The sequence below is a fragment of the Micromys minutus genome (assembly GCF_963924665.1).
Source record: "Micromys minutus genome assembly, chromosome: 1".
Classification (NCBI taxonomy): Eukaryota; Metazoa; Chordata; class Mammalia; order Rodentia; family Muridae; genus Micromys; species Micromys minutus.
This window is the reverse complement of record NC_137969.1, coordinates 225,890,795-225,904,177: the sequence shown is the minus strand read 5'-3', so window position 1 is coordinate 225,904,177 and position 13,383 is coordinate 225,890,795. Positions and strand designations below refer to the sequence as shown.

The 13,383-nt window shown below is 45.9% G+C and overlaps 1 protein-coding gene across 3 annotated transcripts in view; it reads right to left on the bottom strand.

Moving 5' to 3' along the window:
• Nucleotides 1-13,383, bottom strand: part of SMOC1 (SPARC related modular calcium binding 1) — a 153,998-nt gene that overhangs the window by 32,595 nt on the left and 108,020 nt on the right. For 2 of the 3 annotated variants that reach the window (XM_080932371.1, XM_080932373.1), the window contains exons 6-7: nt 2,098-2,187; nt 90-170 (exon numbers count right to left, since the gene is read on the bottom strand). In XM_080932371.1, coding sequence (XP_080788497.1) covers nt 90-170; nt 2,098-2,187 — 171 coding nt within the window. The remainder of the gene's footprint in view (nt 1-89; nt 171-2,097; nt 2,188-13,383) is intronic. The other variant, XM_080932372.1, reaches the window with a different exon arrangement.

The window sequence follows — 13,383 nt, the reverse complement described above, 5'->3', positions numbered from 1 at the left end:
AAAAAACAAGCCCATATGATAAGTCCCAGAGCAGATATGGTACACCGAGGGACAGGGGTTGAATTCATATATAATTCAAGATTATTTACCTGAATTTCTTACATTGGTGTTATTCGACTTGGAGTCTTTGATTACCAAATGCTTAATCCATAATGTAGGGGCTGTGATTTCTAGGAAGAAAACAAAAGAGAGAGAGAATGTGTGTGCATATGTGGGCAAAGAGAAGTATACAACATAGAATGTAACCCGGATTTGTAATAAGCTTTTTAGAAGCCTAGGCATTAATGCTTCTGGTATCTCCCTCTTGGCATGTCAACCCCATCTCAGTGCCAACACACTCTCTCTTCCTCGTGACGGAAGTGCTTCTGCCCATCAGCTTTTAAGAGACAACCAGGGCATCCTGTGCTGGGACCCAGAGTGGTCAGAATCCAAAGGCACCAAGCCACTCCATCAAGGAATAAAAATATTATCCCAGGAGGTGAGGAACATGGGCCAAGCCAAGTCCCTCTCAGATGCTTCCCTGGGAGAAGATTTAAAGGGGATAAATCAACAAAGGAATGCCAAACACATCACAGAGGCCATTTTAGAGGAAACAGCTGAACCACAGCAGATTCAGCCTGAGGAGGCTCTGCTCCGTGTGGGGAAGAAGAGACTGGGTTGTGCACATACTGTGTGACCCCTTGTCACAGTCAGGTAGAATACACACAACGAGCACCTTCATCTAGGACACTCCAGGGTAGCTGCAGGCTCTCAGTAGCCTGAGGTGTGGAAGTCCTGTGGGATCACCTGAACATACTATGCAGCAAGCAGATGCTAAATGACAGCACTAGGATAGTCTCCCCAGATGACAGCATCTCTATCCCATATCTAAACCCCTAGGACCCACACTTTCTAATGACAAAGGAGCATGTTTGTGGATCATAGAGACGCCCCTTTCAGCTCTCGCTGAGCTGCGCCTGCACTATGAACATTTCTAGCCATAGGGCCATGGCTTTGTTTAATTTCTCCATTCCTGTCTCATGATCCAGGTACACTTGGCAGAGTACTGGTAAAATCTTGCTATTCTGGAAGCTGAACTTCATTGTTGAGCTTTCTGGAGACCTTACTCTCCCTGTTCGCTGGGAGCTAGAGCACACTCGGTAAAGTCCCTACAGTATAGAAGCCCAAATACCTTCAGCTAGAGCAGAGGCCTGGCTTCTGTGCCCCAGCTCCTCCAATCCACTCCCCTTGCCTCCTGGGACTCCTGAGTTTGATTTGGTCTCTGTCTACTATTTCCCTTACCTAGAATGCTTCTCCCAAATGTCTTAAGTGAACTCCTCCTAAATTCCCATGCCCTGGCCTAGCCAGCCCCACTCACCAATCCCTTTCTCCTGCTTCTCTAATGATGGCCCAGACCTTCCTCCTTGCTCCTGGCCAGTCCTCACCATCTGGAATACCCTGATTCCTTCCTTCTCCCCAAAAGCTCCACCTCATGACCCACATCTTCACTGCTCTTCCCAGAACAACGGCAACTCTTTCTTCCATAAATGTCTATCACAGTGAAGACCAGAAGCACAGAATTCAGTTCATGAAGTGCTCTCGTGGTTGCCGTGAGAGCAGATTGACATCATATACCTCCTCATCCCGCAGGGACCCTGCAGAACTCGAGGCACAGAGTGCAGTTATAAGTGCTGAGTCACATGCTGAGATGTCCCCAGTTTCACTGCCTTTCCCACCATGACTCCTGGGTCTTGGCAGCTGAGAGGGTCTGTCTAAACCATGTTTTCGTTGGACACTGGGCTACAGGCAGGAAGCCTGAGAAGAACAGAGTCCCATTCCAGAAGTAGAGAGTATGCACCAATTACTTGAAGGCTTCACATTCTTTAAAGGTTAGGACAACCCAGTTTGCACTGGGAAATTTTGAAATTAAAAACTAAAATATTATTAATAATAATGGAACTTAAACAAACATGTAAGGCTAATAAATATCTTGCCAAATTCTGAAATAAAAAAAAAAGAAAAAGAAAAAGAACAAAACAAACACATAAAGCTAATATCTTGACCAATTATGAACATGGGCAGAGAGAATAAGATTTGGAACTAGCACGGTGGGCTTACCATCTCCATCGAACACAGGCTGGGTCTCCATTGTGGGCGTGGGTTTAGAGCCGTCATCTGAATTGAGGGTTAAAAAGAAACGAAAGGAGACTACCATTATTGAGGTAAATACTATCTACTCTTAGAACTGTTGGATGGTTGGGGTTTGTACAAAGACAAAGGGAGAGGAAGAAGGGAGAGAAGGAAAACAGAGCTGGACAGAGACAATAATAAAGCCAATCCAGGCATGAGCTCATCCCAGGGACACAAGGAACTAGGTCTCATGGATGCCCATTTATCGTAAAGATGATGTAGGACTCTCCAGCCCATTCCCCCAACTGCAGAACAGGGCAGGAAGTCGCTCCCCCAGAGGCCCTGAGATTAGAGGCCCTGAGTCTAGGTAGTTTGGATTAACACTGGCAGCCCATGGCATGAAAATTTGATGTCTTCACTTCCCTCTTCATCTTCCAGTACAAGGTAAGCAGTTTAGAAACTTTCCTAACGGCCCTGGTTAGCTTAGGTCAGGGAGCTCTTTCCTTCCAGACTTCTAGCCCTCTCTCTAACCCTGCCTTAACTAGAAAAGATGAGAAACATCTCTCTCCCCAGCACACTGGAGAAAACCAGCGTCCCTGTGAGCACTGTGGCAGCACACTCTGAAAATTCCTAGAAGCAGGTCTGTGAACATGATGGGAAACAAGCTGGGAAGTTGCTGAGATCGCCCAGGCCTGGCTTTGATATTTCTTTCACAGCTGATGAGAGCAGGGTGCTCCAAGTGACAAAGTCCCATGGCTTATCACTCAGGACACTTGGCAGCTCTTTCTGCAGAGCAGGAACCTCCAGGCATCAAGAGTTAGTATAGACTTTTTGTTTATTTACCTGCCGAGACTCAGCTTTTATCAAGGCTCAAGACAAGCTTAGAGGAGCATTTTGCAACAGTTTTCATTGTTGCCCCTTTAAAGAGTACTTTTAGATGATTATCTCCAGTCACTACCTAAGAGAATTTTAGCAGGTAGATGAAAATAAACATTCCTGTATTGTGTACACCTATTTGTACTATCTATGTAAAAAGAGTTCGCTTTTCTCAATCCCCAAGAAGCTGTTCCGCTTCCACTACCACCCTTAGTAAAGGAGAAGGGAGTTATCTTTTTCCAGCTTGGGAATAGTTTAGAGATTTTCCTTTGTCTTCTCCCTCCATGGGAGGAAAGAGGTTGAGAGCTATTGTTTCAGCCAGTTTGATGATTACACACCATTGCGTTCCTCCCAAGACCCCCCAGAGATCATTTGGAATGGAACACTGTATTCCCTGAGCATTGACTATTTATAGAGAAGGCTAGCTCTCAGATAATCTGTGAGACACCAATCAGACCATTAATAGTAACAGGTCTCCAACTTCCGGGGCTCTGGTACCTTCAGAGATTGCCCTGCATCTTATCAGAACAGGGAGAGAAAACAGCTCTGATCTCTTGTTGGGATCAACCCTCAGAGACACACATCTTTCCTGGATCCTGAGGCCAGCAGACTGACGGTGCTGACACCTGGCCCTGTATCACTGGCACGTGCTGACACCAAGACCCAAATCTCACTGGGGCCAGAGCCAGCCCGGACTATCTGACAGCCATCCCAAGAAATGAGACAGCAGAAAGAGATGCTTAAATACAGTGTGCTGAATATCATATTGCCTCAGACTGGATTCCTAATGGGCATCTTTTGATGTCAAACCATATGAGCTTGACTTGGAAGTCGTTGAGGAAGGATACACACCAAACAGAGCCACACAGTGTCATGTTTTAAAAGAGCATCACTTCCCTAACTCTATTAACACATCTTTCCAATGAATTCAACAAGCCCCCGAATGGAGTCTCCTGGAACCTGCCATGCACATTTGGTCTGGTCACTTCTGCCAGATGCAGAGGTCAGTGTGAATAGTTCAGCTGCAGGGCACTCAGCCACGTCCTTGGGCAGACTTCACTTTAGAAGCCTTGAGAGCTAACAAAGGAGAAGCAAGAAGGGAACAGTGAGAGCCCAAACCGGCAGCTCAGGGAAGATTTTCTATGTGGTGGAGATATTAAAATGCCTCTGGGAGAGCTACCTCTCTCTCTGGAGCGAGATAGCTAAAAATAGTCTTCCTCTTTCTCCTGGCATCCAGATGAGAGCCCGCACCCGGCCACCTGGCCTTTCCCCCAGCAGGGAAGCTCTGTGAAGAGCATCCGGAGGTCTTTCTGGGGAAGATCTGCACTTATGGTGGTTAGGGAGCTCCGTGGATTGCTCAGACATAGGTACAGGAGCCCACAGAGCATGAAGCTGGGGCAGGGGGCTGTCTTCCTGCTGGGTAAGGTCACTGAGGGTGAGGAGATACAGCTGCTCTGTACAGGGAGGCTTTAAATGGAAAGCTTTATGAAGTGAGAAAAGTCAAAGTGCCCTGCTGCCGGGAGCCACCTGTAAAATCCAGCGCACCCCGAAGCCAGGAAGCCAAGCCAAATCCAACGGGCCCTCTAGCCTTCATCTCCGGGCACCTGGGCACCTGGTTCCTGACCTACCAAATAAGAACTTTTTTTTTTTTTGAACAAACATAGGTCCAAGGCTTGGGTCCAAGGTCCACAGCAGTTTTGCTTCCTGGCAAACCTTGGAGGAGCACCAGGCCACACACTGGGCCCTGGATTCTACATGTACTGTTGGCTTCTTGATTCCCAGTGGGACCTCACACTGGCCCTTGTTTCTATCCATACATTGCCTAACCTAAACTCTTCTCTTTATTTCTCTGGGTTACATTATCCTCTGGAAACAAGATGCCCACATACTGAGCTACAGGACACGGGCCCTTCATGGATGTGGGTAACTCTAACATACTCCTAAGGAGTCATTCTTTCCAGGAGTCCTAACTGTCTTATTGAATTACTTACTTCAAGACTGAATTTATGAAATGAAGTTGCTATCAACATTTTAAAATTAGATAAACCATATAATTCGATAAGATGACAACTTTATTTTATAATTAGGCAAAGTATTTTAATAAGCATTTAGCACACATACAGGACCAAGACATAGAAGTAAAAACACACTAATCATATTTAGTGCCTCTGTGACTTCTACTCACATCATTGGGAAAAACACAGTTGCACATGGAGGATGAACATGGTGCTACTTGCCTGTGATCTTCGCATATGTAAGGCAGAGGCAGGAGGAGTTCTACAAGTTCAATACTTGCCTGTGCTACTTAGTGAGTTTCAGACCAGTCATAGCTACACAACAAGTTCCTATCTCAAACCAACAAACCAAAAGACCCCAGGAGATGCTACTAAGAACTCACAAGAGTGGCAGAAACAGAAGACAAATAATACCAAGTGCTGGCAAGGATGTGAGAAAGTGGAACCCTCTCTTGCTTGTTACTGGAACTATATAACTAGCAGCCACTTTGAAGAATAATTTGGCAATTTCATTTAAAAAATAAATGCCAATTAAGTTTTCAACTCCCAAATTCCACTCCTAGGAATTTATAAGGGAGAAACAAAAACATAAACTAGAAAGACATATACACAAATGTAGCAGAGTTACTCAAATATAACAGCTTCTAATTTGGACTTTTATGTGTATGTATTTATTTGTTGGAAGAGCAAGACACATGAATGCCATGGTACCTGAATAGAAGTCACAGGGCAACTTACAGGTCTATTCTCTCCTCTACTATAGAATTTCAGGGATTGAACTTGGGTTGTAGATTTAGTGGCAAGCCCGTTAACCCACTGAGCCATCTCACTGGCCCAAGAAAGCCTCAGAGCTTATCTGTCCATATAAAGAAATACTAGTTAGCATTAGGCAGGAATAAGTAACTGAGACACAAAAATATACACCTGACACCCTTCACAAACGTAATAAATGGAGGACAGATGTAACTATTGCCTATAACAGCACCACATTTATACAGGCCAGATTTACAAAAGTAAGTGTACTGGAAGCCAGCCTCCTCTGTGGGTGCTGAGGCAGAGGTTGAGAGACAGGAGAAACAGCCTAAAAGTTTTATAAGAGAGTGACAGAATTTCTCTCTGGTAATAGCTGTATGACTCTAGACATTTGCTAAATTCATTTGATTTTACATATACAATGAATGAGGTTGTTTGTTTTTTGTTTATTTGTTTTGTTTTTCTAGTGTGTAAGTTACATTTCAATAACCAAAGTCACTAGCAAAAAAAAAAAAAATCATGCAGCAGTGGCAGCTAGGTCACTGCAGAAGGGGTTAAGTTGGAGAGAGAGAACTTGTACATATATTTTAAAGAAAAATATATCTGAGTCTCACTTTACTTATATGTGTGATAATTTTATGCCTGGAGCTTATTCTGGGTGACTTTTTGTGGGGAGACCTCAAATAGTAAGATTTCATCTCTCCTTAATACCCAAATACTCTTCAGATGACTGGAAAAAGAACAGTGTGGGAAAGAAGGTTTCAAAGAGTATAAATTTTGTATAAGGAAGGAGAAAAATACATATTTGAAAATAAAAATAAACAAATAAAAGGCAAATGAGAGAATTTCTCAAGTGGGAAGTTAAGATGAGCAATCATAATCCCATCATCACAGTTTGTGATGCTGTTTCTGGCCGGTGGCTTTTCTCCTCTAGCTGCACCATCCGCCTGGGACGAGGAAGCCATCAGGCAGATGAAAGATGTGAATCTCAGTGCAAGTCAGGCCTCAGAGGCAGTGAGCTTTGGAAACTGCCCAGCCCCTGATGCGTTTGGCTTTCCAAGGTTGCCCAGCCCCCCAGCCATGCCTTGTCCTTGCAGGTGCGGACCCTGCATGGGCTCTGGGAGCCTATAAAGACAGTGTGTGTGTGTGTGTGTGTGTGTGTGTGTGTGTGTGTGCGCGCGCGCCGGCACAGAGAAGGCCTGGCCTATGCACAGACAGCTGGAAGTCACTTCGACCCCCGATGACACCGTTCAAAGCCTCCTCTGTTTGGCTTTTTGATTTCTGATTGACATTCGCTGGCAAAGGGAGATAAATGCTGGGCTGAAGACAATGTTGATCCGCTCTGACTATTCTCAAGGAAAGACTTTTCAGAATAACAAACAAAACAAAACAAAACCCCCCAAACATTGGTGTGCTTAAGAGACTGAATAGAGCCCAAGAGATGCAGGGAAGCAGGCTGGTCCTTTGAAGAGGCTGGCAAGTCCATTGAGCAGTCAATTGTCTGGGTGTACAATGAGTTTATTCTGACCACATACAAAGAGCTTTCTCTTCCAGGTCCTTCAAAAGCAAGTGTGTCAAAGGGGCCAGAGGAGGAATCCTTATTAATGGCATTTCTTGGGGTTTTCTGAGGTGGAGTGGGAGCAATAAGAAAATAAATAAATAAATAACCAGTGGTCTCTACCCCCAAACCTGAAATTTAGAAGGTTCTTCAACAAGCCCAAGCTCCCTCAGATTCTTGACTTCATCTCAACCACATCAACACTGTGATCCTCCCTTATATCCTTTGATGACATCACTGTCCATCTTTTACGGGAATAACCTGATGCCTGATAGAACTACAGTGTTCTTGCTTTTGAAGGGACCAGATTTATGAGACCCGAGGTCAAGCACGGAAGTCCGGGTGACTTCTTTGAGCATCATGTTTGCAAAAGTCTCTTAAGAAGCTGGCCTGCCTGGGTCACTCCAGGAGGATGGAATGGTTGCTCACCCCAGCATCTTCTGAGAGGCATGGCTCCTGGTTAAGGAGGCTTTAAAGTGATCCTTGTGCAGATCAGTGAAAACACCCAAAGCTCACTCCTGAGCAAGAAGTCCATGTTTCCCAGCTGTTTTACCCTCCTGCACACTTCCTCTTCGACGAAAGAACAAGCGCAAAGCTGGCTTTTCCCACATCCTCAAGTCATGAATTCCTCTGAATAAGAGCAACAACCCGAGGGTAGCTAGGAATGCAGATGAGAGATAGACAAAAAGGAAGAGAAGAAGTTGGAGAGGAAAAGAGAAGGAGGAAGAGGAAGACAGAGCGAGAGACAACTGTAGCACATGTTTCAGTTAAAGACTGGATTCACACAGAACTCTACCAACTGCTTAAAAACGTTTTATTGTGGAAAGTTGTGCTTAAGTTTACACAAATACACTGTCACATTCCACTTTATGCAGGGGACTTTACCATGGGCAAGGAACAGCACTGGTAGAGTGCTTGCGTCACAAGCCCTGAGTTTGATCCAGAGCAAGGCATAAACCAACTCTGTTTGTATACACCCATAATCCTAGCCCTTGGGAGGAAAAGGCAGGAAGATCAGAAGTTCAAAGCCAGCCTAGAATGCATAAGGGAGGTCTAGAAACAACCCAGCCCCCATGGATACTGAAAAATAACTATAATCATACATGTTCAAAAGGATAGAACAAAATCAAAACCAAGAAGCTGAAATGGGCAACCAGTTTACCGAGACCCCCAGCAGTTTCACGCACACCTGTTTATGTGTGTGCAGCTCTGAATTATTTTACCCATGTACAGATTCGTGTCACATCCATGTCACACAGAACTCCATCTCCACAGAGGTTGCCATGGGTTTTCTCTATATGGTCACACTTTCCCTCTCCTCCACCCTTTCCTCACCTGGCAACTCCTTGCCTGCTCTCTGCCTCTTCTATATATAATCTTGCCATTTCTAGGATGTTGTATGATTGGGATTGTGTAAAATTATCTAATCTTTCGGAAAGGCTGTGTATATGTGTGTGTGTTTGAGCCCACACTTTGCACAATGCCCTTGATACCTTCCCAAGTTCCAACATATCCTGCTGAGTATCATCTGTAGTACAGGAGCGACACAGTTCATTTCAATTGCTGAAGGACACTTGGGTTGTCTCTATTTTGAATTATAGATAAAGCTGCAATATATTGCATATGGGTGATTTGTGGGGCTGTCTTCCTTTCCTTAAAATAACCTTCAGGAATATAACTGATAAATTCGAGTTAAATATATGCTTTGATTTTTTTTAACAGAAACTTCCAGCCAAACATGGTGGCTTACGCCTCTAATGTCAGCACTTAGAGGCTAAAGCCATAGAACCATGAGTTTAAGATTCTCCAGTCCTGGTGACACAGACTGTAGAAGGAATGAAGGAAAGAGGGAGAAGGGGGAGATTAGGGAGATGGGAGAGGAAGTGGAGGAGGGAGATTTCCAAAGCAGTCCCATCATGGCTGATCTATTTAAATCCTCCCCAGCAGTTATGAGGATGCAGCTTCTCGGTTACCTCACCAACATTTAATATGGAGACTATTTTTAACCCCCATAATCGTGACAGCCCACCATAGTCTTCATCTGCATTTCCTGTAACATCAAACATCTTCTGTGAGCTCTTTGCCCTCTGTAGATCGAATTTGGTGAAGTGTTTATGGTATGTAGCCTGCCCACTTGTTAATTTAAAGTTTTTCTTGTATGTTCTAGACACAAGTCCTACGTCCGGCAGATGTTTCATAAATATTCCCTTGTGTCCTGAGTGGTAAAAGTGTTCACAAGGACTCTTAAAAGCTGTAACATCTTTATATTCTACAGTGTGGACTATAATCTGGTATGGGTTATTTTTCATAAAGCATGACACTGAGGTTGAGAATTTTCTATTATTTTTGTATTTGTTTAATTTTATATTATTTTTAATTAGGCATATGTGAATTGTCTGTGTCAGACAGGTGTCCACAGAGGCCAGAAGGCAGTGTCTGGTCTGATGTAGTAGGAACTGGAGCTGTGGGTGTTAGGAGGTGCATGGTGTAAATGCTGGGAATTGAACTGAGGTTTTCTGGAAGAGCAGCAAGCACTCTTAACTGCTGGACCATCTGCCCAGTTCCTGTTTTTCTACTGTGTTTGGTTTGTGTATGCCACTTGCTACAGAACCCTTGTCTGGGGTGGGGCGTGGGGGCTGTTCTTCCTTCGGTGAATTGCCTTTGTCTCTCTCTCAGATATCTATTCTGGTGTGTTTCTGGGTTCTCTCTTCTCCACTGACTTAGATTTATCTGTTCTCCCTCCAACACCTCACTGTCTTAATTGCCATAGCTTGATGTCTTAAAACAGATAAAAATTACTCCACTTACCTTTTCTTTTTTAAGAAGTGTTTTAGCTACTCTGATGTGTTGCCTTGGAACAGAAATTGGACAATAAGCAGTACTAAATCTCATATCTATCTTTCTGCAGGTACAGAATCAGTGCAGTCAGACCTGGGAATGACAGGTCATCCACCTTCATGCGGATGCAGTGTGGCCCTCAGAGCTGGAGCTAAGAGATGAGAAATGGTCCTGAGACACATCCAGGTACATAGCCTCATTCTGGACCGTCCCTAAGTTGGTGTTCTCCACTTTGATCTTAACTCGGGAACAATGAGCAGGCAGGCTTATTCCCCTTGGCCTGTAAGCCTTGAGTTCTCTCACCTGGACTTCAAAGGCCCTGGGGCTGATCACCCAAAGGGTGTGAGAATTTGCCAAAAGTCCACACTCACTCCAGGCAGCCCCTATCAGGGTCTTTCCTCGGAGGCTTTGACAAAAGCAGCTACCAGCTAGAACTGTTTGGAGAGGCCATCCACCTCCTCTTCCATGCAGAAGAGACAGGTTCTAAGAATCTAGAAACTGTTGGTTGCTAAAAGGCCCGCTTGAAGATTACCTCTGCCACAAAAGGCTGAGGACCCAGTGGTCCCGATGGGGATGAGCCTCAAAAACTAGGCTGGGGTTCTCAGCATTTTCACTCAAGACTACAGCCTCAGTAGCTATAAAAAACAAGCCTCTCGAACTCCAGAATAAACATTAACCCAACAACAACAAAAAAGCATACATAGAACACAGACAGTTGCTAATATCACTAGGGACTCAGATACTCGTCTGACTAAGACGCCCTCCCAGATCTGCAAGTCCTATAATCTCCACTCAAATATAGCATAAGTTAAAAATCACAGGTTCAAGGACAATGCTTCACGTGTAGGTTATCCCTGGACAGCCAGCCTGGTCCATCTCAACCAGGCTTAGGGACTGGAGCACATCTTCAGGTGTGCTCATTGTCTTTGCCCCCAACTGTGAGGCCAGGGATGGAGGCTACCTGCTGCCTGTCACCCTGCCCTAGGCTGTCCGTCAGTACATTCTGATCCACCTCCTGAGGGGCACAGGCTGTCATCCTGCTGCAGACCAGACTCCACAAGCTCCTCTAAAAATAAAGACATAGACAGGGACCTTCGGGAAATAAGTGTGACTCACTCGTGACTCAAGGCCCACACTGTGGAGCAGCCAGTAAGGGATTAAAAAGAACTCTCTACCCATTAAAGGTGAGTTGGACTTGGAAGCTCTGCCCTGTTCCGAGACTGGCTTGACAAATACAGAAGTTCCCGAAGGAAACCTTGGTCAGACTACATCCATGGTTTTGTTTCTTTCCCACTTGCTTTAAACAACAAACTGCCGGGCCTCTTAGAGGAAAATGAGATTTCAGAAAGCCTCCTCTGACAACCCTTGTCTTTCGCTGGCTGTCACAGCAATGGCTGCAGAACTCGGAGCCTTCAGGAGGGAAACCAAAACCAGCTCTGCACATGCTCTCTGGGATTCTCCCATTCACTGTTCTTTTCCACTCTCCGGTCTCCCCAGGGATGCTGGGAATTGTCATCCTGGTGCCTCATCATGGTGGGGGGAGGCAAGCAGTGCCACCGCCCCCTGTTACCTGAAAGCTCACCTAGAGTTCTTTTCATCCCAGCCACAAAAGAAACAGGTCAGGAAAGCCCACAGCCCACCCCGACACAGGCTGCTCCAGATCAGTCAGTTGTCAGAAGGCACAGCCTGCATCCCAGCCACTTCCCTTTGGACGACATCAGTGAAAACCCCAAAGCAATCCATCCCTCAGCTCCTGCAGCCTCCAGCTGTTTTAGCAGTAGAGCCTCTGAGCTAGAGGGAGTGCGGGGGAGGGGGGTCCTCTCCCTTTCTTCAGATATGCCTTCGTGGCATCAATAAAACACATGTGGGTGCAGGTGTGCACCACCCCCATGTACACACCCCACCCCCATCTGTCTTCAAGGACCAGGACCAGAGGAGGAGAGGAGGGGGCAGCAGGATGAGATTGCCCCAGATCAATGGATATTTGAAACTCAAACACATGGCCCAGGCCCTACACTGTGTGTGTTAATTACCACACATGTGCCCATAAAGGAGTCCCTTAAACACAAGGGGCACAAAGAACAGAGCAAAGAGAGGACATTCCTGGGGATTAAGCAAATAGTCTGAAGTTGTGACCCTCCTCCCCTCCTGGAGCACTGGCATCTGGGGAAGATAACAGTGGCCCCCTTCTCCCCCACGTCTTCCCTCGGGCCCCACACCTGTGAGCCCAGGAACCACAGCCCCCAGCCTAGCCAAGCAGCGGTGACCTGCTGCTGCCTGGCAGCCCTCCCTCAAGCTATCTCTCTGTCCACCCCCAGCTCCCTGCACTCTGCCTTTCTCCTCCTCTCCTTCCAAGGCCTAAATTCCTGGCTGGCGACCAGACTCTGAGCAGTCGTACAATGCGTCTTTTCATTCCTTCTAGGCAGAGAGAACTGATCCTCCCCAGCCCATCCGTGGGGCATGTTCAAGAAGGCAAGAGAGTTTGGGGAAGAGAGAAACTAGGTCCCATCCCGGCCTTGTACCCACATCCCTCATACCCATAGACCTACTATTGCTCTACCTTCTCTGCAATCACACCCCTTGTGCTCCCAGGGGTCAGAACAACATCCTTGCTCTGGCCAGCCCCAACTTCTGAGAGATGCCTTGTGGGAGAAGCCACATGTGGGCATGAGCTCAGACAAGGGGCCTTTGTGTTGTCCCACCTGCTGCCCTGCAGAGCACATTCCATTCTTCAGTTCAGCTGAAAGAGGAACCTCTGCAGGTCGACACAGGATATTACAAATGCCCTCTCACACCCTGTCCCCATTCAAACTCCAGCTTCCCAGGCAGGTGTGGCGACAAGTGGCCCAAACTTCCTTTCTCTATATGCTTATGGCAGACAAAGAAATGACCCTATACCTAAACTGATCCTCTAAGTGGAGGGGAAATGAGAGCCCTGTGCAGAGTTCAGATCCCCAGGATAGAGTGAGATTTAGCACACACAACGCACCCACCACTTTGCCTCCACTGAACCCCACAGGAAGAAGTAAGCCAGCCATAGGGCAAGGAAGCAAAGATGTGAGAACTAGCAGTAATGGCTCCATCTAGAACAGTGGTTCTCAACCTGTAGGTCGGGACCCCTTTGGAAGGTCATATATCAGATATCCTGTATATCAGATACTTACATTACAATTTATAACAGCAGCAAAATTACAGATATGAAGTAGCAATGAAAATAATTTTGTGGTTGGGGTC